General features: G+C 45.3%; 1 protein-coding gene across 1 annotated transcript in view; it reads left to right on the top strand.

Moving 5' to 3' along the window:
- Positions 1–23,689, top strand: part of dgki (diacylglycerol kinase, iota) — a 68,831-nt gene extending 45,142 nt beyond the window's left edge. The window contains exons 4-33 of the mRNA XM_084175422.1: positions 1,454–1,528; positions 1,634–1,690; positions 1,844–1,909; positions 3,576–3,644; positions 3,797–3,913; positions 4,315–4,389; positions 4,489–4,584; positions 4,698–4,780; positions 4,878–4,938; positions 5,417–5,530; positions 15,114–15,239; positions 15,397–15,475; positions 15,578–15,633; positions 15,808–15,870; positions 16,048–16,121; positions 16,425–16,536; positions 16,791–16,877; positions 19,737–19,849; positions 20,733–20,795; positions 21,267–21,367; positions 21,470–21,549; positions 21,692–21,736; positions 21,831–21,900; positions 22,170–22,329; positions 22,508–22,533; positions 22,685–22,722; positions 22,843–22,963; positions 23,074–23,110; positions 23,266–23,365; positions 23,550–23,689. Coding sequence (XP_084031548.1) covers positions 1,454–1,528; positions 1,634–1,690; positions 1,844–1,909; positions 3,576–3,644; positions 3,797–3,913; positions 4,315–4,389; positions 4,489–4,584; positions 4,698–4,780; positions 4,878–4,938; positions 5,417–5,530; positions 15,114–15,239; positions 15,397–15,475; positions 15,578–15,633; positions 15,808–15,870; positions 16,048–16,121; positions 16,425–16,536; positions 16,791–16,877; positions 19,737–19,849; positions 20,733–20,795; positions 21,267–21,367; positions 21,470–21,549; positions 21,692–21,736; positions 21,831–21,900; positions 22,170–22,329; positions 22,508–22,533; positions 22,685–22,722; positions 22,843–22,963; positions 23,074–23,110; positions 23,266–23,365; positions 23,550–23,666 — 2,481 coding nt within the window. The 3' untranslated portion in view covers positions 23,667–23,689. The remainder of the gene's footprint in view (positions 1–1,453; positions 1,529–1,633; positions 1,691–1,843; positions 1,910–3,575; positions 3,645–3,796; positions 3,914–4,314; positions 4,390–4,488; positions 4,585–4,697; positions 4,781–4,877; positions 4,939–5,416; positions 5,531–15,113; positions 15,240–15,396; positions 15,476–15,577; positions 15,634–15,807; positions 15,871–16,047; positions 16,122–16,424; positions 16,537–16,790; positions 16,878–19,736; positions 19,850–20,732; positions 20,796–21,266; positions 21,368–21,469; positions 21,550–21,691; positions 21,737–21,830; positions 21,901–22,169; positions 22,330–22,507; positions 22,534–22,684; positions 22,723–22,842; positions 22,964–23,073; positions 23,111–23,265; positions 23,366–23,549) is intronic.
- Positions 23,690–24,131: the final 442 nt, after the last annotated feature.

Here is a 24,131-nt window from a genome sequence, read left to right as displayed (position 1 = left end):
ACCCCTCGTTCCATGTGTCTCTCCTCAGGCCGGTGGTAGCTGGTCCACTCCAGGAGAATGAGGTACGAGAGGCCCCTCCGCCCCCACTAGACATCGAAGGGGCTCCGGCGTACTCAGTCCGTTCCATCGTGGATTCGAGGCGTCGGATGGGGGGTCTGCAGTATCTCGTGGAGTGGGAGGGGTACGGTCCGGAGGAACGGTGCTGGGTCCCTAGGAGGGACATCCTAGATCCCTCCCTGTTGACAGAGTTCCACCGGAGTCACCCAACTCGCCCTGCTCCGCGTCCTCCTGGCCGTCCCCGAGGCCGGGGTCGGCGCACGGCTGGGGCCGCGCGTCAAGGGGGGGGTACTGTCACGGATTCTGCCGAGGCTGCTCCTCCTCCTTGCTCGGGCAGGCTTCGGCGTTCGTCGTCCCCGGAGTACTAGCTACTGCCGTTCGACGTTATCGGTGTTTGTTTAGTTTTGTCTGTATTGTTTACACCTGTTCGTCGTTATGTTAATTGTTTCCCTTATAATTACCCCTGTCTCTCATCTGTACTTTGTGTGTGATTGTTTTCCCCTTCACGGTTGTCTATTTTGGTGAGCGGGTTATTTCCTCCCTGCGTGGAGTTATTTTCTGTGTCCTTTTGGATCCTTTTCGTATTAAAAGTACGTATCCGAGAGTTCTGTGTCCTGCGCCTGACTTCGTCTACCGCATCTCACAGACAGTCGTGACAGAAGTGCAGCTCAGTTTCCACCTCATTTTGTGGGCAGTGTGCACATAGCCTGTCTTCTCTTGAGAGTCAGGTCTGCCTACGGCGGCCTTTCTCAATAGCAAGGCTATGCTCACTGAGTCTGTACATAGTCAAAGCTTTCCTTAAGTTTGGGTCAGTCACAGTGGTCAGGTATTCTGCCACTGTGTACTCTCTGTTTAGGGACAAATAGCATTCTAGTTTGCTCTGTTTTTTTGTTTGTTCTTTCCAATGTGTCAAGTAATTCTCTTTTTGTTTTCTCATGATTTGGTTGGGTCTAATTGTGTTGTTGTTGTTGTTGTCCTGGGGCTCTGTGGGTCTGTTTGTGTTTGTGAACAGAGCCCCAGGACCAGCTTACTCTCCAAGTTCATCTCTCTGTAGGTGATGGCTTTGTTATGGAAGGTTTGGGAATCTCTCTCTCTCTCTCTCTCTCTCTCTCTCTCTCTCTCTCTCTCTCTCTCTCTCTCTCTCTCTCTCTCTCTCTCTCTCTCTCTCTCTCTCTCTCTCTCTCTCTCTCTCTCTCTCTCTCTCTCTCGCTCTCTTATGGGCTAAATGCGTGTTTTATGTTTTTCAAGCGTCGACAACTCTTTTATTGTGACTTGATCCGAGCGGGCAGATTTATCAGTTTGTCTCTGTGTGTGTGCGCGCGCATGTGTGTGTGTGTCTACGTGAGTCTCATTGCTCTTTCTGCTGTGTGTCTGTGTGTTTGTCCTCTCTTTTAAGAAGTCTGCCCCCAGGAGGAAGTGTGCAGCGTGTAAGATCGTAGTCCACACATCCTGCATCGAGCAGCTCGACAAGGTAACACATTACAAATCTCCCTTTCAACAAGTAAATCTGATAAAGCACACCTGACGCTACATCCTTACCATCTCTCACTGCCCCAACCCTCTCTTTCTCTCTCAGATTAACTTCCGCTGTAAGCCAACGTTTAGAGAAGGAGGCTCTCGCTGCCTCAGAGATGTGAGTCAGCATCTGATGATGGTGTGTCTCTGATATGTGTGTGGGTGTGTGTGTGCGTGCCTGTGTGTGTGTGTGTGAGAGAGAGAGAGAACTACTGTATATGTCAGTCTTTGCTCTCTTTCTTTCCCTCCCCCTCCTCCCTGTCTTCGGCAGAATATGTTGAGGCATCACTGGGTGCACCGGCGCCGCCAAGAGGGGAAATGCAGACAGTGTGGGAAGGTAAGACACACACACATACACTTTAAGGATATACTGTACATCCTGTGTATTGTGTACAGTCGTGGTCAAAAGTTTTGAGAATGACACAAATATTAATTTTCACAAAGTCTGCTGCCTCAGTTTTTATGATGGCAATTTGCATATATTCCAGAATGTTATGAAGAGTGATCAGATGAAATGGAATTAATTGCAAAGTCCCTCTTTGCCATGAAAATGAACTTAATCCCCCCAAAAAATGTCCACTGCATTTCAGCCCTGCCACAAAAGGACCAGCTGACATCATGTCAGTGATTCTCTCGTTAACACAGGTGAGAGTGTTGACGAGGACAAGGCTGGAGATCACTCTGTCATGCTGATTGAGTTAGAATAACAGACTGGAAGCTTTAAAAGGAGGGTGGTGCTTGAAATCATTGTTCTTCCTCTGTTAACCATGGTTACCTGCAAGGAAACACATGCCGTCATCATTGCTTTGCACTAAAACGGCTTCACAGGCAAGGATATTGCTGCTAGTAAGATTGCACCTAAATCAACCATTTATTGGATCATCAAGAACTTCAAGGAGAGAGGTTCAATTGTTGTGAAGAAGGCTTCAGCGCGCCCAAGAAAGTCCAGCAAGCGCCAAGACCGTCTCCTAAAGTTGATTCAGCTGCGGGATCGGGGCACCACCAGTGCAGAGCTTGCTCAGGAATGGCAGCAGGCAGGTGTGAGTGCATCTGCACGCACAGTGAGGCGAAGACTTTTGGAGGATGGCCTGGTGTCAAGAAGGGCAGCGAGGAAGACACTTCTCTCCAGGAAAAACATCAGGGACAGACTGATATTCTGAAAAAGGTACAGGGATTGGACTGCTGAGGACTGGGGTAAAGTCATTTTCTCTGATGAATCCCCTTTCCGATTGTTTGGGGCATCCAGAAAAAAGCTTGTCCGGAGAAGACAAGGTGAGCGCTACCATCAGTCCTGTGTCATGCCAACAGTAAAGCATCCTGAGACCATTCATGTGTGGGGTTGCTTCTCAGCCAAGGGAGTGGGCTCACTCACAATTTTGCCTAAGAACACAGCCATGAATAAAGAATGGTACCAACACATCCTCAGAGAGCAACTTCTCCCAACCATCCAAGAACAGTTTGGTGACGAACAATGCCTTTTCCAGCATGATGGAGCACCTTGCCATAAGGCAAAAGTGATAACTAAGTGGTTCGGGGAACAAAACATCGAAATTTTGGGTCCATGGCCAGGAAACTCCCCAGACCTTAATCCCATTGAGAACTTGTGGTCAATCCTCAAGAGGCGGGTGGACAAACAAAAACCTACAAATTCTGACAAACTCCAAGCATTGATTATGCAAGAATAGGCTGCCATCAGTCAGGATGTGGCCCAGAAGTTAATTGACATCATGCCAGGGCGGATTGCAGAGGTCTTGAAAAAGGAGGGTCAACACTGCAAATATTGACTCTTTGCATAAACTTAATGTAATTGTCAATAAAAGCCTTTGACACTTATGGAATGCTTGTAATTATACTTCAGTATACCATAGTAACATCTGACAAAAATATCTAAAAACACTGAAGCAGCAAACTTTGTGAAGACCAATACTTGTGTCATTCTCAAAACTTTTGACCACGACTGTATATCTGAATGAATAACATGACTAATCCGGTGTGTCCTGTAGAGCTTCCAGCAGAAGTTCTTCCATAGTAAAGAGATTGTTGCCATCAGCTGCTCCTGGTGCAAACAAGCTGTGAGTAGTGTCTGTGTGTTTGTCTGTGTGTTTGTCTGTGTGTGTATTGGGGCTGTGTGTGTGTGTGTGTTGTTCTCTATTAGAGTGTCTATACCCCCTCTCCTCCCTCTCTCCTCTCCCCACTCTGCCCTCTCCTCTCCTTTCCCCCTTAGTTCCATAACAAGGTGACATGTTTCCAGCTACATCAGATTGAGGAGCCCTGTTCTCTTGGGGCCCACGCCGGGGTCATTGTCCCCCCCTCCTGGATCATCAAAGTCAGGAAGCCACAGGTGAGAACACAACACACGCACACTAAAACTGACACAGATTCACACACGCACACAGCTCAACCACAGCTCAACCCTAGAGCACACACAGTTCAACAGGCAGCCTTCACATCACATCACATCACATCAGGCAAACAGACAGGATTGGAGGAGACGCACGTGCTTGGGCACACACTCCTTCACACACTCCTTCACACACTCCTTTACACACTCCTTCACACACTCCTTTACACACTCCTTTTAGAGTCTTCTGTCTCTTCTTATTACTGTCAACTTCAACTGACCTCAGCATACACCAGCAGCTAGACAGCTCTGTGTGGGTGTTGTGTGTGCTCTAGCGTTGATCTGTGGAGCATGCCTTAATGCGTCTCTCTCTCTCTCTCTCTCTCTCTCCCCTCTCACAGAACTCGTTCAAAAACTCTACAAGGAGGAAAAAACGCACATCGTTTAAAAGAAGGACCAGTAAGAAAGGAACTGACGTGAGTACTGTTCTCTGCCCCTCTATGAGATGTATGTACAAACTTGTTCTATTTGCTGACAAGGGGTAGACTCTTGCTAATATCTTTTTCTACCATTAGGAATCAAAGTGGCGTCCGTTCATGCTGAAGCCCCTTGCTTCCCCTCTGATGAAACCTGTTCTAGTCTTTGTCAACCCCAAGAGCGGAGGCAACCAGGTAAGTTAACCTATGATTCCTGACCTATAACCCTAACTACTGGCCCACAAACCCCTAGCTACATTCATCCCTCACCCCTGACCCTAACCTCCATCTCTCTCTCTGGGTCTCAGGGTACTAAAGTGTTACAGATGTTTATGTGGATCCTGAACCCTCGCCAGGTGTTTGATCTCTCCCAGGGAGGACTCAGAGAGGCGTGAGTACTACACCCTGCATGCTACACCCTATATACCACACACTACACCCTATACACTATTTCCTACACCCTAACCTCTGTACGTCCTGTCTCCCAGGTTGGAGTTGTACAGGAAAGTGCCAAACCTGCGTATCCTGGCCTGTGGAGGAGACGGGACGGTGAGAGAATGAACATGTTATTACTGTTTTACTGCAATACAACTGCTATTACTAATGTTAGTCTGAGTCTGCCTGCCTGCCTGTCTGTCTGTAGCAATGGCTCTGTATGTTTGCAGTGCTACTGTCAGGGGTTTTCAACTCTTACCCTACGAGGTCTGGAACCTGTTGGTTTTCTGTTCTACCTGATAATTAATTGGACACACCTCGTGTCCCAGGTCTAAATCAGTCCCTGATTAGAGGGGAACAATGAAAAAAAAGCAATGGAACTGGCTTCGAGGTCCAGAGTTGAGTTTGAGGGTGCTAGATGATAGACAGTGCAATATGTGTTACTGTGTGTGAACACAGCTCCACCTGGTGACAACACACACAGACATAGTTAACATGTCCCAGGCCCCTGTACATTATTCACAGCATTAATGAACTTCATTAACAGCGCCCCCTGCTCTCTCACTCTCTCTCTCTCGCTCGCTCGTCTTAGGTGGGGTGGATCCTGTCTGCTCTGGATGAGTTAGGAATGACCCCACATCCGCCTGTAGCTGTACTTCCTCTGGGGACAGGAAATGACCTCGCCAGGACCCTCAACTGGGGAGGGGTAAGCTGCCCTTTGTGTGTGGATGTGCGTGTGTGTTTGTTTGCGGCATGTGTGCGCTGGTGTGTGCCCGCACAGGGGTGTCATCCACCCATTATTTTAGAGGGGGCACGAAGTACGTGAGGATGGAGGGGGGGTGGACTGTAGAGGGGCTGGCCCCCCTCTGGAAGTAAGTTAATTTTTTACTTTTAAAACACCTGAAACACATTTTCCCTGCAATCTAGAGCCATAATCATTATACCTAAATCTATGTAAAAAATTCAGTATGTATATTTTTCTGCATAGGTTATCTAATCATACCTCTTTACCTGTTCAAATGTCATTTTAATTAATGATGCACATTGATTCTTTAAGAACATTTTTGCCTTAGGAGTTTAGTACAACTGTCACACTGGTATATAGTGTCACACTGGTACATTTTAGTATTTTCTCAAGTCTAGCAACCTTGCCAGCAGGCATGCCAGCTAAGATAGTTACTCTAACTTGATTGATAGCCTGAAATGCCTTGGTAGCTAGTAATGAGGTTGGGAGATTGGGAACCTACAGTGGGGGAAAAAAGTATTTAGTCAGCCACCAATTGTGCAAGTTCTCCCACTTAAAAAGATGAGAGAGGCCTGTAATTTTCATCATAGGTACACGTCAACTATGACAGACAAAATGAGAAAAAAATATACAGAAAATCACATTGTAGGATTTTATATGAATTTATTTGCAAATTATGGTGGAAAATAAGTATTTGGTAAATAACAAAAGTTTCTCAATAATTTGTTATATACCCTTTGTTGGCAATGACACAGGTCAAACGTTTTCTGTAAGTCTTCACAAGGTTTTCACACACTGTTGCTGGTATTTTGGCCCATTCCTCCATGCAGATCTCCTCTAGAGCAGTGATGTTTTGGGGCTGTCGCTGGGCAACACAGACTTTCAACTCCCTCCAAAGATTTTCTATGGGGTTGAGATCTGGAGACTGGCTAGGCCACTCCAGGACCTTGAAATGCTTCTTACGAAGCCACTCCTTCGTTGCCCGGGCGGTGTGTTTGGGATCATTGTCATGCTGAAAGACCCAGCCACGTTTCATCTTCAATGCCCTTGCTGATGGAAGGAGGTTTTCACTCAAAATCTCACGATACATGGCCCCATTCATTCTTTCCTTTAAACGGATCAGTCGTCCTGGTCCCTTTGCAGAAAAACAGCCCCAAAGCATGATGTTTCCACCCCCATGCTTCACAGTAGGTATGGTGTTCTTTGGATGCAACTCAGCATTCTTTGTCCTCCAAACACGACGAGTTGAGTTTTTACCAAAAAGTTATATTTTGGTTTCATCTGACCATATGACATTCTCCCAATCCTCTTCTGGATCATCCAAATGCACTCTAGCAAACTTCAGACGGGCCTGGACATGTACTGGCTTAAGCAGGGGGACACGTCTGGCACTGCAGGATTTGAGTCCCTGGCGGCGTAGTGTGTTACTGATGGTAGGCTTTGTTACTTTGGTCCCAGCTCTCTGCAGGTCATTCACTAGGTCCCCCCGTGTGGTTCTGGGATTTTTGCTCACCGTTCTTGTGATCATTTTGACCCCACGGGGTGAGATCTTGCGTGGAGCCCCAGATCGAGGGAGATTATCAGTGGTCTTGTATGTCTTCCATTTCCTAATAATTGCTCCCGCAGTTGATTTCTTCAAACCAAGCTGCTTACCTATTGCAGATTCAGTCTTCCCAGCCTGGTGCAGGTCTACAATTTTGTTTCTGGTGTCCTTTGACAGCTCTTTGGTCTTGGCCATAGTGTAGTTTGGAGTGTGACTGTTTGAGGTTGTGGACAGGTGTCTTTTATACTGATAACAAGTTCAAACAGGTGACATTAATACAGGTAACGAGTGGAGGACAGAGGAGCCTCTTAAAGAAGAAGTTACAGGTCTGTGAGAGCCAGAAATCTTGCTTGTTTGTAGGTGACCAAATACTTATTTTCCACCATAATTTGCAAATAAATTCATTAAAAATCCTACAATGTGATTTTCTGGAGAAAAAAATTCTCAATTTGTCTGTCATAGTTGACGTGTACCTATGATGAAAATTACAGGCCTCTCTCATCTTTTTAAGTGGGAGAACTTGCACAATTGGTGGCTGACTAAATACTTTTTTTCCCCACTGTATCTAGCTGGCTAGCTTAAGCCAACTTCATAACATTGCTAGGTGGCTAGTATAACAGAGAAAGAACAAAACAATTTAATTGTATTTATTAATCAAGAAGGAATCAATAGGCTACATAGCTTGATCATTCATTTACAAACATACCTCCTGTGAGTCCTGCTCATCACCAGCAGCTCAAATCAAACGCTGTCTGTGTGACTCTACACTCTTTCTCCTCCTCCAATGACTATACTGTCTGCACACACTAGAGTATCTAGCGTCCTGCCTAGCATATCTTTGCTCCGTGGTGCACCCTGGAAGCAACCACTTACTAGGGAGAATAGGGTGGGGGGCGGGGTACTCTTTGCCTGGCCCAGTCGGTGTGCCCCCTCCGCAAAATACCGCTGACAGATCTTTTTATAAATAATTTGGATAAAACATGGGCTTAAAAATGAAGTTAATTAATTTAACATTTGAAAAATTGTAAAGCAGAGGGGACACATGCCCTTGTGCCCTCTATGCATGTGTGTGTCTCATGATGTTTGTACTGTATATATTGCCCTCTGTCTGACTCTGACCCTATATAGTCATCTTACTAACTATAGCACAGTCAACACAGTAGACTCTGTCTTATCTACCCTTACTGAAAGAACTGCTGTATTGCAGCAGTAATTAGTGTGGTTTATTGCAGGTATTGTCCTGTTCTCTTTGAGTCTGTGTCCTTTTAGATTGTCCTTTCATAGCTGCTACTCTGTCTGTCTGCTCTGTTTTATCAGCATACAGCCTGTTCTCTCTGTTCTCCTGCACCTGCCACAGCGCCACTGTGTGTGTGTGTGTGTGTGTGTGTATGTGTGTTTGTCCTGTTGGTGAGAGTGCTGCTGTCATCAGCACGTTCGCTGACACAAAAGCTAAGTGTGTGTGTGTATGTGATGTGAAACAACCTTTGTTGCCTGAGTCAGTGCAGAGACATCTCTCTCTCTCTCTTAGTGTGTGTGTGTGTGTCCGTACGTGTTTGTGTATGTGTGTATCCTGTTGGTGAGAGTGCTACCTTCTCTGACACAAATTGCCTGAGTCAGTGCAGAGATGTGTGTGTGTGTGGGTATGTGTGCGCTAAGGCTAATTAGCAGTAGCTCTAATGAGCGTTGCCTAAATATAAATGAGTTCTCTCTGAACCCACAGAGAGAGAGAGAGAGAGAGAGAGAGAGAGAGAGAGAGAGAGAGAGAGAGAGAGAGAGAGAGAGAGAGAGAGAGAGAGAGAGAGAGAGAGAGAGAGAGAGAGAGAGAGAGAGAGAGAGAGAGAGAGAGAGAGAGAGAGAGAGAGAGAGAGAGAGAGAGAGAGAGAGAGAGAGAGAGAGAGAACACATCCAGGCTCTTGGGGAGTAGAGGAGGGATGTGTATATGAAGGCTTATTAGCAGTGATTATAATTCATTACAGACAACAACATCAAATCTGCATGGAAATCACATTCAGATGCTTAGAGGAGAAGAGAAAAGGAAAGAGACGAGCGAGAGAGAGAGAGTATGAGGGAGAGATTGTTTGTCTGTCTCTCTTCAGAATAAATAAGTGCATCGAGGACGTCTAAAGTCTAGAGCTGCCGCTTTCAAGCACTGGGACACTAATCCGGACACTTACAAGAAATCCCGCTATGACCTCCGACGAGCCATCAAACAGGCAAAGCATCAATATAGGACTAAGATCGAATCCTACTACACCAGCTCTGATGCTCAACGGATGTGGCAGGGCTTGTCAACGATCATGGATTACAAAGGGAAACCCAACCACGAGCTGCCCAGGGACGCTAGCCTACCAAACGAGCTAAATGCCTTCTATGCTCGCTTCGAGGCAAGCAACACTGAACCATGCATGAGAGCACCAGCTGTTCTGTGTGATCTCATTCTCTGTAGCCGATGTGAGTAAGACCTTTAAACAGGTTAACATTCGCAAGGCCACGGGGCCAGACGGAATACCAAGGCGCGTACTCAGAGCAGGCGCTGACCAGCTGGCAAGTGTCTTCACTGACATTTCCACAATTTTCCTGACACAGTCTGTAATACCAACTTGTTTCAAGCAGACCACCTTAGTCCCTGTGCCCAAGAACACCAATGTAACCTGCCTTAATGACTATCGCCCCATAGCACTCACATCTATAGCCATGAAATGCTTTGAAAGGCTGGTCATGGCTCACATCAACACCATCATCCCAGACACCCTGGACCCACTCCAATTCACATACCAACCCAACATATCCACAGATGACGTAGTCTCTATTGCATTCCACACTGCCCTCTCCCACCTGGACAGGCCACCCCCAGGCGATGAGGGTAGGCAACAACACTGACCATCAACACGGGGGCCCCTCAGGGGTGTGTGCTAAGTCCCCTCCTGTACTCCCTGTTCACCCACGACTGCGTGGCCATGCACGACTCCAACACCATCATCAAATTTGCTGATGACACGATTGTGCTAGGACTGATCACCGAAGACGATGAGGCAGCCTATAGGGAGGAGGTCAGAGGCCTGGCAGTGTGGTGCCAGGACAACAACCTCTCCCTCAATGTCAGCAAGACAAAGGAGCTGATCGTGGACTACAGGAAACAGAGGGGCGAGCACGCCCCCATCCACATCGATGGGGCTGTAATTCAATAAGGAATAAACATGGTCCACACACACCCGCACAGTCGTGAAGAGGGCATGACAATGCCTCTTCCCTCTCAGGAGGCTTAAAAGATTTTGTATGGGCCCTCAGATCCTCTAAAAGTTATACAGCTGCACCATTGAGAGCATCTTGACTGGCTGCATCACCGCTTGGTATGATAACTGCAAGGCACCCAACCGCAAGGCTCTACAGAGGGTGGTGAGTACGGCCCAGTACATCACTGAGGCCGAGCTCAGTGGGGCCTGGACCTCTATACCAGGTGGTGTCAGAGGAAGGCCCAAACAATTGTCAAAGACTCCAGCCACCAAAGCCATACACTGTTCTCTCTGCTACCACACGGCAATCGGTACCAGTGCACCAAGTCTGGAACCAACAGGACCCTGAACAGCTTCTACCCCCAAGCCATAAGACTGCTGAACAAGACTGCTAAATAGGTCATTAAATGGCTACCCGGACCCTTTTTTAACTAACTCTCTTGCACGGACTCTATGCACACACACTGGACTCTAACCACACAATCACACATACTTACACACACATAAACACTGCATACACTACTGGTCAATAGTTTTAGAACACCTACTCATTCAAGGGTTTTTATTTATTATTACTATTTTCTACGTTGTAGAATAATAGTGAAGACATCAAAACAATGAAATAACACATATGGAATCATGTAGTAGCCAAAAAAGTGTTAAACAAATCAAAATATATTTTATATTTTGAGATTCTTCAAATAGCCAACCTTTGCCTTGATGACAGCTTTGCACACTCTCGGCTTTCTCTCAACCAGCTTCATGAGGTAGTCCCTTGGAATGCATTTGAATTAACAGGTGTGCCTTCTTAAAAGTTAATTTGTGGAATTTCTTTCCTTCTTAATGCGTTTGAGCCAATCAGTTGTGTTGTGACAAGGTAGGGGTGGTATACAGAAGATAGCCCTATTTGGTAAAAGACCAAGTCCATATTATGGCAAGAACAGCTCAAATAAGCAAAGAGAAACGACAGTCCATCATTACTTTAAGACATGAAGGTCAGTCACTGGAAAATTTCAAGAACTTTCTTCAAGTGCAGTCGCAAAAAACATTAAGCGCTATGATGAAACTGGCTCTCATGAGGACTGCCACAGGAATGGAAGACCTAGTTACCTCTGCTGCAGAGGAAAAGTTCATTAGAGTTACCAGCCTCAGAAATTGCAGCCCAAATAAATGTTTAATAACAGAGTTCAAGTAACAGACACATCAACATCAACTGTTCAGAGGAGACTGTGTGAATCAGGCCTTCATGGTCAAATTGCTACAAAGAAACCACTACTAAAGGACACCAATAATAAGAAGAGACTTGCTTGGGCCAAGAAACACGAGCAATGGACATTAGACCGGTGGAAATGTGTCCTTTGGTCTGGAGTCCAAATTGGAGATTTTTGGTCCCAACCGCCGTGTCTTTGTGAGACGCGGTGTGGGTGTACGGATGATCTCCGCATGTGTATTTCCCACCGTAAATCATAGAGGAGGAGGAGGAGGTGTTGCTGGTGAATTCAAGGCACACTTAAGCAGCATGGCTACCACAGCATTCTGCAGCAACACATCATCCCATCTGGTTTGGGCTTACTGGGACTATAATTTGTTTTTCAACAGGACAATGACCCAACACACCTCCAGTCTGTGTAAGGGCTATTTTACCAAGGAGGAGAGTGATGGAGTGCTGCATCAGATGACCTGGCCTCCACAATCACCCGACCTCAACCAAATTGAGATGGTGTGGGATGAGTCGGACCGCAGAGTGAAGGAAAAGCAGCCAACAAGTGCTCAGCATATGTGGTAACTCCTTCAAGACTGTTGGAAAAGCATTCCAGGTGAAGCTGGTTGAGAGAATCCCAAAAGTGTGCAAAGATATCATCAACGCAAAGGGTGGCTATTTGAAGAATCTCAAATATAAAATATATTTTGATTTGTTTAACACTTTTTGGGGTTACTACATGATTCCATATGTGTTATTTCATAGTTTTGATGTCTTCACTATTATTCTACAATGTAGAAAATAGTAAAAATAAAAAAATAAAAAAAATAAATGAGTAGGTGTTCTAAAACTTTTGACCGGTAGTGTACGGCCACACACACACACATAACACATGCACACTGACGCCACACTCACACACACACAAACACACTCTCACGTGCACATACACATTCATACATACAAATTTTCACACTCACCACATACGCTGCTGCTACAGCTCAGTATATTATCTATCCCGTTGCCTAGTTGCTTTTCCCCTACCTATATATACAGTTGAAGTCGGAAGTTTACGTACACCTTAGCCAAATACATTTAAACTCAGTTTTTCACAATTCCTGACATTTAATCCTAGTAGAAATTCCCTGTCTTAGTTCAGTTAGGATCACCACTTTATTTTAAGAATGTAAAATGTCAGAATAATAGTAGAGAGAATTATTTATTTAAGCTTTTATTTCTTTCATCACATTCCCAGAGGGTTAGACGTTTACATACACTCAATTAGTATTTGGTAGCATTGCCTTTAAATTGTTTAACTTGGGTCAAACGTTTCGGGTAGCCTTCCACAAGCTTCCCACAATAAGTTGGGTGAATTTTGGCCCATTCCTCCTGACAGAGCTGGTGTAACTGAGTCAGGTTTGTAGGCCTCCTTGCTCGCACACGCTTTTTCAGTTATGCCCACAAATTTTCTATAGGATTGAGGTCAGGGCTTTGTGATGGCCACTCCAATACCTTTACTTTGTTGTCCTTAAGCCATTTTGCTACAACTTTGGAAGTATGCTTGGGGTCATTGTCCATTTGGAAGACCCATTTGCCACTAAGCTTTAACTTCCTCATGATACTCAAGATATCTATTTTGTGAAGCGCACCAGTCCCTCCTGCAGCAAAGCACCCCCACAGCATGATGCTGCCACCCTCGTGCTTCACGGTTGGGATGGTGTTCTTCAGCTTGCAAGCGTCCCCCTTTTTCCTCCAAACATAACAATGGTCATTATGGCAAACAGATATATTTTTGTTTCATTAGACCAGAGGACATTTCTCCAAAAAGTATGATCTTTGTCCCCATGTGCAGTTGCAAACTGTAGTCTGGCTTTTTTTATGGCGGTTTTGGAGCAGTGGCTTCTTCCTTGATGAGCGGCCTTTCAGGTTATGTCGATATAGGACTGGTTTTACTGTGGATATAGATACTTTTGTACCTGTTTCCTCCAGCATCTTCACAAGGTACTTTGCTGTTGTTCTGGGATTGATTTGCACTTTTCGCACCAAAGTACGTTCCTCTCTAGGAGACAGAACGCGTCTCCTTCCTGAGCGGTATGACGGCTGCGTGGTCCCATGGTGTTTATACTTGCGTACTATTGTTTGTACAGATGAACGTGGTACCTTCAGCCGTTTGGAAATTGCTCCGAGGATGAACTAGACCTGTGGAGGCCTACAATTTTTTTTCTGAGGTCTTGGCTGATTTTTTTTAATTTTCCCATGATGTTAAGCAAAGAGGCACTGAGTTTGAAGGTTGGCCTTGAAATACATCCACAGGTACACCTCCAATTGACTCAAATGATGTCAATTAGCCTTTCAGAAGCTTCTAAAGCCATGACATCATTTTCTGGAATTTTCCAAGCTGTTTAAAGGCACAGTCAATTTAGTGTATTTAAACTTCTGACCCACTGGAATTGTGATACAGTGAATTGTAAGTGAAATAATCTGCCTGTAAATAATTGTTACAAAAATTACTTGTGTCATGAACAAAGTAGATGTCCTAACCGACTTGCCAAAACTATAGTTTGTTAACAAGAACTTTGTGGAATGGTTGAAAAACGAGTTTTAATGACTCCAACCTAAGTGTATGTAAACTTCCGACTTCAACTGTACATACTGTAGCTACCTCAATTACCTTGTACCCCTGCACATTGACTCAGTACTCCCTGTATATAGCCATGCTATTTGTACTCATCATTGTTATTCATTATTCACTCTGTATTTATTCCTCTTGTCACTATTTATATTTTTATTTTATCATTTTTATATTTATCTTAACTCTGCATTGTTGGAAAACGACCTGTAAGTAAGCATTCTACTGTTAGTCTACACCTGTTGTTTACCAAGTATGTGAGAAATACAATTTGATTTGAACATTTGCTTATTAATAATAAGAGAAGAATCCACTGCAGCAGATTTGTTAGGGTTTTATTGTGTGTTAATGTACATGGCTATTGAATACTGTATGTGATGCCTCAGCTGTGTTAGGGCTATAATGGTTATTACTGTGACAGAGAGACAGACATAATAGGTTCTTATTTGCTTAAAAGCCCTTCATTACTCTGTCACTGTGTGTGTGTGTGTTTGTGTGTGCGTGTGTGTGTGTGTGTGTGTGCATATGTGCATGTGTGTGTCCGCCCGTCTGACTGTGTAGGCGGTAAACAGTCTGACCTCTGTCCTGGATACGTCACTCTCATTCTCTTTCTAACACTTGAAATGTTATTATTGTCCTATTCCCATTCCCTTTGTCTCAAGCTTCAGTTTAAAGGCATATCAATGAGATCAGTTTACCTGAAGGAACCTGTCTCTCTCTCTCTGTGTAGGGTTATAACCTTTTCTCTCTCTGTGTGGGATTATAACCTTTTCTATCTCTCTGTGTAGTATTTTCTCTCTCTCTCTCTCTCTGTGTCTCTGTGTCTCTGTGTCTCTGTGTCTCTCTGTCTCTCTGTCTCTCTGTCTCTCTGTCTCTCTGTCTCTCTGTCTCTGTCTCTGTCTCTGTCTCTGTAGGGTTATAACCTGTCTCTCACTGTGTAGGGTTATACAGACGAGCCGGTGTCCAAGGTACTGTGTCAGGTGGAGGACGGCTCTGTAGTGCAGCTAGACAGATGGAACCTTCAGGTGGAGAGAAGCCCCGCCCAGCCGGAGGAGGGCACACAGAAGGTCAGTCTGGGGTTAGGGGTCAAGGGGGGAGGGATGAATGGTCAAGGAAGGGGTGAGAGATGGGGACGGGGAGTGAAAGCATAGTTCAACCTTTTTGTACCTCTTTTGTGTGTGCTCCCCTCTTTTTCACTCTCTACATCTCTCTGTATGTCTCCAGCTCCCACTGAATGTGTTCAACAACTACTTCAGCCTGGGCTTCGATGCCCACGTTACACTGGAGTTCCACGAATCCAGAGGTGAGCAGTACTGTCTCTCAGGACTATAAGCATTATTCCTTTAGCTGTCTGACTACAGTAGGACACAGACTGTAACTGTTGTATCTCTCCTCCTCCCTGCAGAAGCCAACCCTGAGAAATTCAACAGCCGCTTCCGCAACAAGATGTTCTATGCAGGGGTGAGTACCTGACAGACTTAACACCACATTACTAAATGGGGCGAGGAGGGAAAGGGCTGAGGAGAGGGATGTGGAGGGATTTGGAGGGAGGGAATAGAGAGAGAGGGAGAGGTGTAGAGAGAGATGGAGAAAGGTGTATATAGAATGTAATGAGTTGTCTCTGCTTCCTCTCAGGCTGCATTCTCTGACTTCCTCCAGAGGAGCTCCAGGGATTTGTCTAAACACGTCAGAGTGGTGGTGAGTGTCACACACACACGCACACACACACACACAGTGTCACAGGCTGACAGTTTGGATTAGAAGGCCCTGACAGCCTGATAATAAACCTGCCACTGGACTGGTCCCTGGGTTAGGAACTGGAATCGCTCTACATTAATTGACTGTACTCCATTAACTTATTTTTCTCTGTACCAGTGTGACGGGACAGATCTCACTCCTAAGATCCAGGAACAGAAGTTCCAGTGCATCGTCTTCTTAAACATTCCCAGGTAGCTTTTCACCCAATCCCCCATCCCAGGTCACCTTTTTCTATCTGACGGTGTTGATAGATCTGTTGTCTGTCCATAACCTACCGATAGTATTATGCATGCACCATACTGTGTGTTTTTGTGATGTAGTGTTTGAGGATTATGTGTGTTTTAAAAAGTGTGTGTGTTTGTGTGTCTGTGTGTCTCTGTGTGTGTTTGTGTGTGTGTGTGTGTGTGTATGTGTGTGTGTGTGTGTGTGTGTGTGTGTGTGTGTGTGTGTGTGTGTGTGTGTGTGTGTGTGTGTGTGTGTGTGTGTGTGTGTAGGTACTGTGCAGGCACCATGCCGTGGGGGAACACAGGAGACCACCGGGACTTTGAGCCTCAGCGCCATGACGACGGCTGTATCGAAGTCATCGGCTTCACCATGTCCTCCCTTGTGAGTGTGTGTTTGTGAGTGTGTGTGTGTGTTTGTGTGTGTGTGTGTCTGTGTGTGAGAGAGCGAGAGAGTGTTTGTTTGTGAGTGTATGTGTGTGTGTGTATGTCTGTGTGTGTCTGTGTGTGAGAGAGAGAGAGAGTGTTTGTTTGTGAGTGTGTGTGTGTGTGTGAGTGCGTGTGTGTGTGTGTGTGTGTGCGTGAGAGAGTGTTTGTGACTCTAAACAAAATAGTGTAATTCCTCTTCCTGTCCCCTAGGCGGCACTGCAGGTAGGAGGTCATGGTGAGAGGCTGCACCAGTGTAGAGAGGTGACTCTGACCACCTTTAAAACCATCGCTGTACAGGTGAGATATCACACAGGCCAACACTAAATGGATACAACACAGGCCCATACTAAAGATATATAACACAGGCCCACACTAGCAATACAACCAATTATGTATATAGACCCTGGATTGCTGATACTATGTATTGGCCAGTGAGAGGGTTTGAAGCCACCGGTCGGCCAAATTGGCACTCCCCAGAACGAGCAGTCCTCCATAGGAATGAATGGAATTCATGTAATTAGAAAATTAAGTACATGTAATTAGAAAATTTAGAAAATGTGATGTATTTAAGTGTTTTTGTTGTTGTATTGGGGACAGTAACATTACAACTTTCTATAAATTATACTTTAAGGAAAATGTTTTTATATATTTTTTAATTTTTAATTTTTATGTTTAGCTCACATAATATCATTTAAAAGTATGCATTAAGGTGTCTGTAATATAATAAATGTAGCAAAAACAAATGTAGACATTCATAAATGCATTTCTATAGCTTATGAATTATTTTTTACACCGGTGGGGGAGTGCCAAGAAGGAGGCGCGGTGACTTCAAAACAGTGCCCCCTGGAAGTCATCTAATGTATAAATAAATAATTGGATACAACACAGTCCTAGACTACAGAGATAGAACACAGGCCCACACTGTAAAACCAAGGCATTTTTAACTCAAATACTTCTAGTAAGTTGAACTCAAAGTAAATGAAAACTCATTATTACCTAAAATGTTTGTGCGGTACTAACTCAAATCTAAATGAGAAGTCACATCAACTCAATTTATGTAAGTTATGATAACAAAAAAACTTTTTTCCCCAGCATGCTCTACTGCAGGTCGATTTTATTGAAATTATTTTTAATATCTGTGTTTTTACATGTACATTGAGTGATTGATTGATTCATCTTATGTTACACAAAGATAAATAACATAGATTTTTTGCACCCGTTACTGAAATGTTGTTCCAGTTTAAATGGCTTAGGTAGTCTCCTCACACTGTTCTGAACCCTTGCAGTCATTATGAAAGCAGGTTGCGGGTGAATAAAACTGTTGGATATCCTAACTCTGGCTGGATTCCAATAGGAATTACACATCATTTTGCAAGCCAGCATAATGTGGTTTGCAGGTAGGGTTGCAAAATTCTGGTACATTTTCCAGGTTTTCCAGAAGTTCTGGTTGGAAGATTCCTGGAAATACTTCAACCAAGGTTTTTAGAAAATCTGGGAAATTTTGTAAAAATTACTGGAACTTTCCAACCCTATTTGCGGACCTAATGTGGCCTGGAAACCATGAGTTTCAGGCCGCTGTATTAGGGTAAAGCTAGGCCTCAAAATAAGGCCTTATGTGATGTATTGTCATAAAGAGTTTAATTATAATGGTAACATTCACCTAGGAACTCACTTGGTGAAGGCCACAGGACTGAAAATTAACAAATTCAACAACCATGTCTCTGTCACTAACAAATACAGTCATCGGTGTTAACTCTACAATTCACTCGAAAAGGCAAGGCACTCTGGGAAATTATATTGGTGGCGTGGCTTAGTGATCTTTTTTTCAAGCTGATACAACTCAAATCAACCCCCTAGGGTTGCAGTGGCTCTATCGGTTTGAGTAATGACCATAAAATCACTTTAAGTAACTATTCAGATATATTAAGTGCAACGGGTTTCTTCAAATGTTTTGAGTAATGACAGCACATTGGGGTTTACAGTGCATGCTACAGACTCACTGGTCAGTTTATTATGTACACCAACCGTTTCAGAAAATGGATCGCTCCTACAGACAGAGAGTCACGTGGCCGTGGCTTGCTATATAAAGCAGGCAGACAGGCTTTGAGGTGTTCAGTTACTGTTCGATTGAACGTTAGAATGGGCAAAACTAGTGACCTAAGTGACTTTGAGCGTGGTATGATTGTCGGTACCAGACACGGCAGATCCAGTATGTCAGAAACGACCGCCCTCCTGGGCATTTCACGCACGACAGTGTCTAGGGTTTACAGAGAATGGTGCGACAAACAATAAACATCCAGTCAGCGGCAGCACTGATGGCGAAAACAGCTTGTTAATGAGAGAAGTCGAAGGAGAATGGCAAGAATCGTGCAAGCTAACAGGCCAGCCACAAACAGACAAATAACAGTGCAGAACGTGTGTGCAGAACGGCATCTCGGAACGCACAACATCAGTGTCACAGATGGGCTATTGCAGCAGACGACCACATAGGGTTCCACTCCTATCAGCTAAAAAGAAGAAACGGCTCCAGTGGGCACGCGATCACCAACACTGGACAATTGAGGAGTGGAAAAACATTGCCTGGAACATGACTGCGAGTTCAGTTTACTTGAGTGGCCTGCGCAGTCCCCAGAACTCAACCCAATAGAGCATGATGCCACCGCGTTACCATGGACCAACATCCCTGTCGAACATTTCCGACACGTTGTAGAATGCCGCAAAGAATTCAGGCTGTTCTGGAGGCAAAGGGGGGTCCGACCCGGTACTAGATGGGTGTACCTAATAAACTGGCCTGTGAGTGTATAACACAGACCCACACTATACAGGGATACAACACAGGCCCATGCTACAGAGATACAACACAGGCCCATGCTACAGAGATACAACACAGGCCCATGCTACAGAGATACAACACAGGCCCATGCTACAGAGATACAACACAGGCCCATGCTACAGAGATACAACACAGGCCCATGCTACAGAAATACAACACAGGCCCATGCTACAGAAATACAACACAGTCCTAGACTACAGGAATACAACCGCCAGTCAGACTGTGTTTTGATAAGCAGTATGTATGTGTGTGTGTGTGTGTGTGTGTGTGTGTGTGTGTGTGTGTGTGTGTGTGTGTGTGTGTGTGTGTGTGTGTGTGTGTAGGTGGATGGAGAGCCGTGTCGCTTGGCCCCCTCAACCCTCCGGATCTCCCTACGCAACCAGGCCAACATGGTACAGAAGAGCAAGAGACGCACCTCAGTACCCCTGCTCAATGAGTGAGTCACACACACACACACACACACAGGCCAACATAGAACTAGGGATCAAAACCTCACTGCCCTCACTCAACGAGTGAATCAAACATACCCTCTCTAACTAGAATGGCGGCAGGTAGCCTAGCGGTGAAGACCAGTAACCGAACGGTCGCTGGTTCGAATCCCCGAGCTGACTCAGTGAATCACACACACTCCCTCTTCCTGTGGAACTAAGCCAGCGGCGTACAGAAGGGTAAAGACCTAGTGAGTGAGTCACATAGCTCCCAGGGCACACATAATGGACACTATGAGTGTACGTTTACACCGATTACAAGAAAGATAACCAGTGCTAGTTTTGATGCCGTGCTTGCATTCTATTGGAAAGAAGCATACACCAAGGAGAAACAGGGTCAAACTAGGCGCTGCCTTAGTGTAACATCTCTCAAGGTGTAAACCCACTGCTGCTGTACACACCCACAGTTCCATTTCTTGGTTTTATTCAGGGATGTCTCTCATTATAATCCCTTCACACTGTTAGTTTCTCCTCTAACCATCTGTTCCGCTTACTACCACCTGTTACCAGATCGTCCCAACAGCACTAATACCTGTGTGTGTATCTAGCTGCCACTGTGTGTGTTGTTCTTTACTCAGTGTGGTTCTACTCATCTACAGTAACTAAAGCTGTGTTGTTGTCTCAGTGTTCTGCAATACTACTGTCTGTCATGGGCTTCCTCCATGTCTTCATCCCCTCCTCTCCTTTTCATATTGTCTATCTTCCCTCTATTCTCACCTTCATGTCTACTCCTCTGTCCCTCTCTCTTTCCTTGATACTTACCTGACTCCCCTCCGGGCCGGTGTTATCCCCTCACTCGCCCTACCCTGTTGTGTGTGTGTACGACTGCAGTATTCAGAAAGTGTGTGCAGCAGACCTGCGCCGCCTTTCTGCTCCCCCTGACTCCTTCTCTGTGTAAGTACCTGAACCCTGTGTGTGTGTGTGTGTGTGTGTGTGTGTATGTGTGTGTGTGTGTGTGTGTGTGTGTGTGTGAGAGTGTCTGAGAGAGAGAAAGATGGAGAGAAACTGAGTGAGAAAAAGAGAGTTAAGTAATTTTTTTATGTTTATGTGTGTAGTGTACCGTATACAGTAAGTGTGTCTAATGTCGAAATTATATGGTTGCTGCTGCATGCTGAACCCTTCTAACCTGTTAGTGTGCTGTCTCCTGGTGTCTGTCTCTGTGTGAGTCCACCCTGTCCTGCTCTGTACTGTTGTGGCTACAGTATATGTAGCACAGTGTACTCTATCCTGGCATAGCTAGATCGCAATCAATGAAAAAGTAAAAATACACACATCCTATTTGTTCCGGTACTGAACAGAAAAAAATAAAGCAATACCTAATGTTGATTGAGACATTTCAACGTGCGTGTGTATGTGTTCCTCCAGCCCCCATGCTGTCCCCGAGCGCCTGCGCCTCAGAGTCAACCGTATCAGTCTGCAGGACTACGACAGACTACAGTTCGACAAGGAACGACTCCGAGACATCTGTGAGTGTGTGTGTGTGTCTTTGATGAAGCGTCCATGTGTGTCCTGCAGCTAGGAAAGACGTTAATAAAGTATGTATGTGTGTGTGCGTGTGTGTGTTGCAGCGATCGCTGTGGGGATTGTGGTGGTGAGAGGGGACTGTGACCTGGAGACCTGTAGACTCTACATAGACAGGCTACAGGAGGTGAGAACACACACACGTGCGCACACGCGACACGCTTGCATACACACATGCACACACAGGCAGACACACTCACACCAATATGATTTGGCTATGATGGTTGTTCTATTTTCTGAAACACTGCTGGGTTTCCTGTTTCTAACAGGATCTTCATCAGGCTCCATCTGCTGGCCACCAAGTGCATTACCAGGTTCCTATCTGTCTATCTTTCAATCTATTATGTTTGACTATGTTATCAATGAGTCATTATTGAACTGCCCATCCCTTCCCTCCCCTTTCTGTAGGATGAGTGTCGAGGTCTACCGCGACCAGGCTCCGCCCACAGACTGTCCCCTAACTGGAGCTTCCTGGACTGTGAGTGACTTCACTCAGTGACATCACTCACCTAGGGTCAAAACTTGGTCAAAACATGAATCAAATTTATGTAAATGAGCCAGAGCTTTAGCCTACTTGTATATACGCATATCTCCAGACGTTATTCCTTATGTAAAGTGGGACTCTAAAGTCTCTAAATAAGGTTTGGTAACGCGGTATAACAGTGTGACTGTAAAACATTGACTGTGTGACATGAAACTGTTCTCTCCTTTCACATCATCTCTCTAAACAAAGTCTCCTTTCCCCAGCTACGTCTGCGGACCGTTTCTACCGTATAGACAAGGCCCAGGAGCACCTGCACTATGTGACAGAAATCTGCCAGGAAGAGGTGTTTATCCTGGACCACGATGGACTAGCGGGGGGACATGCCACAGGAATGCCTGACCTGGTGGTGGAGCCCAACTCTGGGTGAGAGACAGAGAAAGAGGGAGAGCGAGAGAGACCCACACACTCACATACACAGATGTGTAAACACATGCATGCACACACACACACACACACACACACACACACACACACACACACCTATAACGTTATTTCATGTTGAGAGTTGCAGTCCTCTCATCTATTTGTCTCTCTGGTACAGGAGCCCTCTGACATCTGAGGAACAAGGTGGGATATTTTGCGTCTTTTGAAAGAAGAACATTTCTAAACCCAAGTTGTTCATCTATAAAAACCCTGCCTTACAGTGGGAATGATTCCTGTTAACTCATGTGTAACCCTATAACATTGTCTAACTGATAGTGGTGTCTATGTTCTCTAGAACTGTTGACGGCTGCCTGCTCTGGGGACCTGACTACGGTTAGATATCTCTACCTTCTCCCTAGCAAACCTCTGAGTGTCATTCCTGATGTAATATGCACTACTGAAGTTGATACATATGTTTCTATTATAACTTTGTTCTTCCTGGTTCTCTTTCAGTTGTCGGGCAGCTTCTTTCGTGGGACCAGCCTTCTGGTGAGGGATTCTAGGGGTTGTAGTGCACTACACCTGGCCTCCCAGCACGGACACACTGAAGTGGTCTGCTTCATACTGGAGCACGGTGAGTGTGTGCCCGTGTGTGTGTGTGTGCGTGTGTGTTGCTTCTTATTGCATCCGTCAAATTAGCTTTTTTGCAAACCTAAAATGTTTGCTCTGTTTACTTTCTTTTAGGGTCAAAGGTGCTCCTGGATTTAACTGACAGAGAAACGTAAGTCACCCACTGTCTGATGGCTTTGTTGTCTATCTGAAGGTCTAACATTGAAGAATGTCTTGTTTCTGTGCCTAAAGTAACTTTGCTATACCTCAAACTGATCAGGCAGCCTGTAGCTTGCGTGAAGTGTGTGCTCATGTGTGTGTTTTCAGAGGAGACACTGCCTTGCACAAAGCAGCCTCTCAGAAGCATCACGCTGTGTGTCGTCTTCTCATGGACTCCGGAGCTTCCCTCATCAAGACCAATTTGAAGGTTAGAACCTCACACACACACACACACACACACACACAGTACACACACACACACTTGTACCGCACCGCACAAACACATACAGACACGCACGCACAAAGGCAAGCGAGCACATAAGAGAGAGTTTGTTTAGTGGAGTGTAAGTAACCACACGTGTGTGTGTGTGTGTGTCTGTGTGTGTTCACAGGGTAAGACGCCAGTGGAGCAAGCTCGTAACGCGGGGGACCAAGAGCTGGCCTCCTACCTGACCAGCAAACAGCACCCTACCACTGTCTCTCACGAAGATCTGGAGACTGCTGTATGAGAGAGAGAGAGAGAGAGAGAGAGAGAGAGAGAGAGAGAGAGAGAGAGAGAGAGAGAGAGAGAGAGAGAGAGAGAGAGAGAGAGAGAGAGAGAGAGAGAGAGAGAGAGAGAGAGAGAGAGAGAGAGAGAGAGAGAGAGAGAGAGAGAGAGAGAGAGAGAGAGAGAGAGAGAGAGAGAGAGAGAGAGAGAGAGAGAGAGAGAGAGAGAGAGAGAGAGAGAGAGAGAGGAAAAATACTATACTCGGAGAGAGGGGAAGACGAGGAGGAGAGATGAAGAAGAGAGTTAAGCCCCCTTCACCTCCATAGATCGACTGAGGGATGGACAGACGGATGGACCGACAGACAGGAGCAGCCTGACGCGCTTTAGACTCCATAATCAACATTACTCTGTCCTATCCTGCACAGGATAGAATTTCATAGAAATCATTATTTATTATTGGTTTTATTAATTTATTAATTTATTGATT

Source organism: Coregonus lavaretus (assembly GCF_964263955.1).
Source record: "Coregonus lavaretus genome assembly, chromosome: 13".
Lineage (NCBI taxonomy): Eukaryota > Metazoa > Chordata > Actinopteri > Salmoniformes > Salmonidae > Coregonus > Coregonus lavaretus.
The sequence above is the reverse complement of the archived record's forward strand: the minus strand, read 5'-3'. Positions and strand labels throughout refer to the sequence as shown.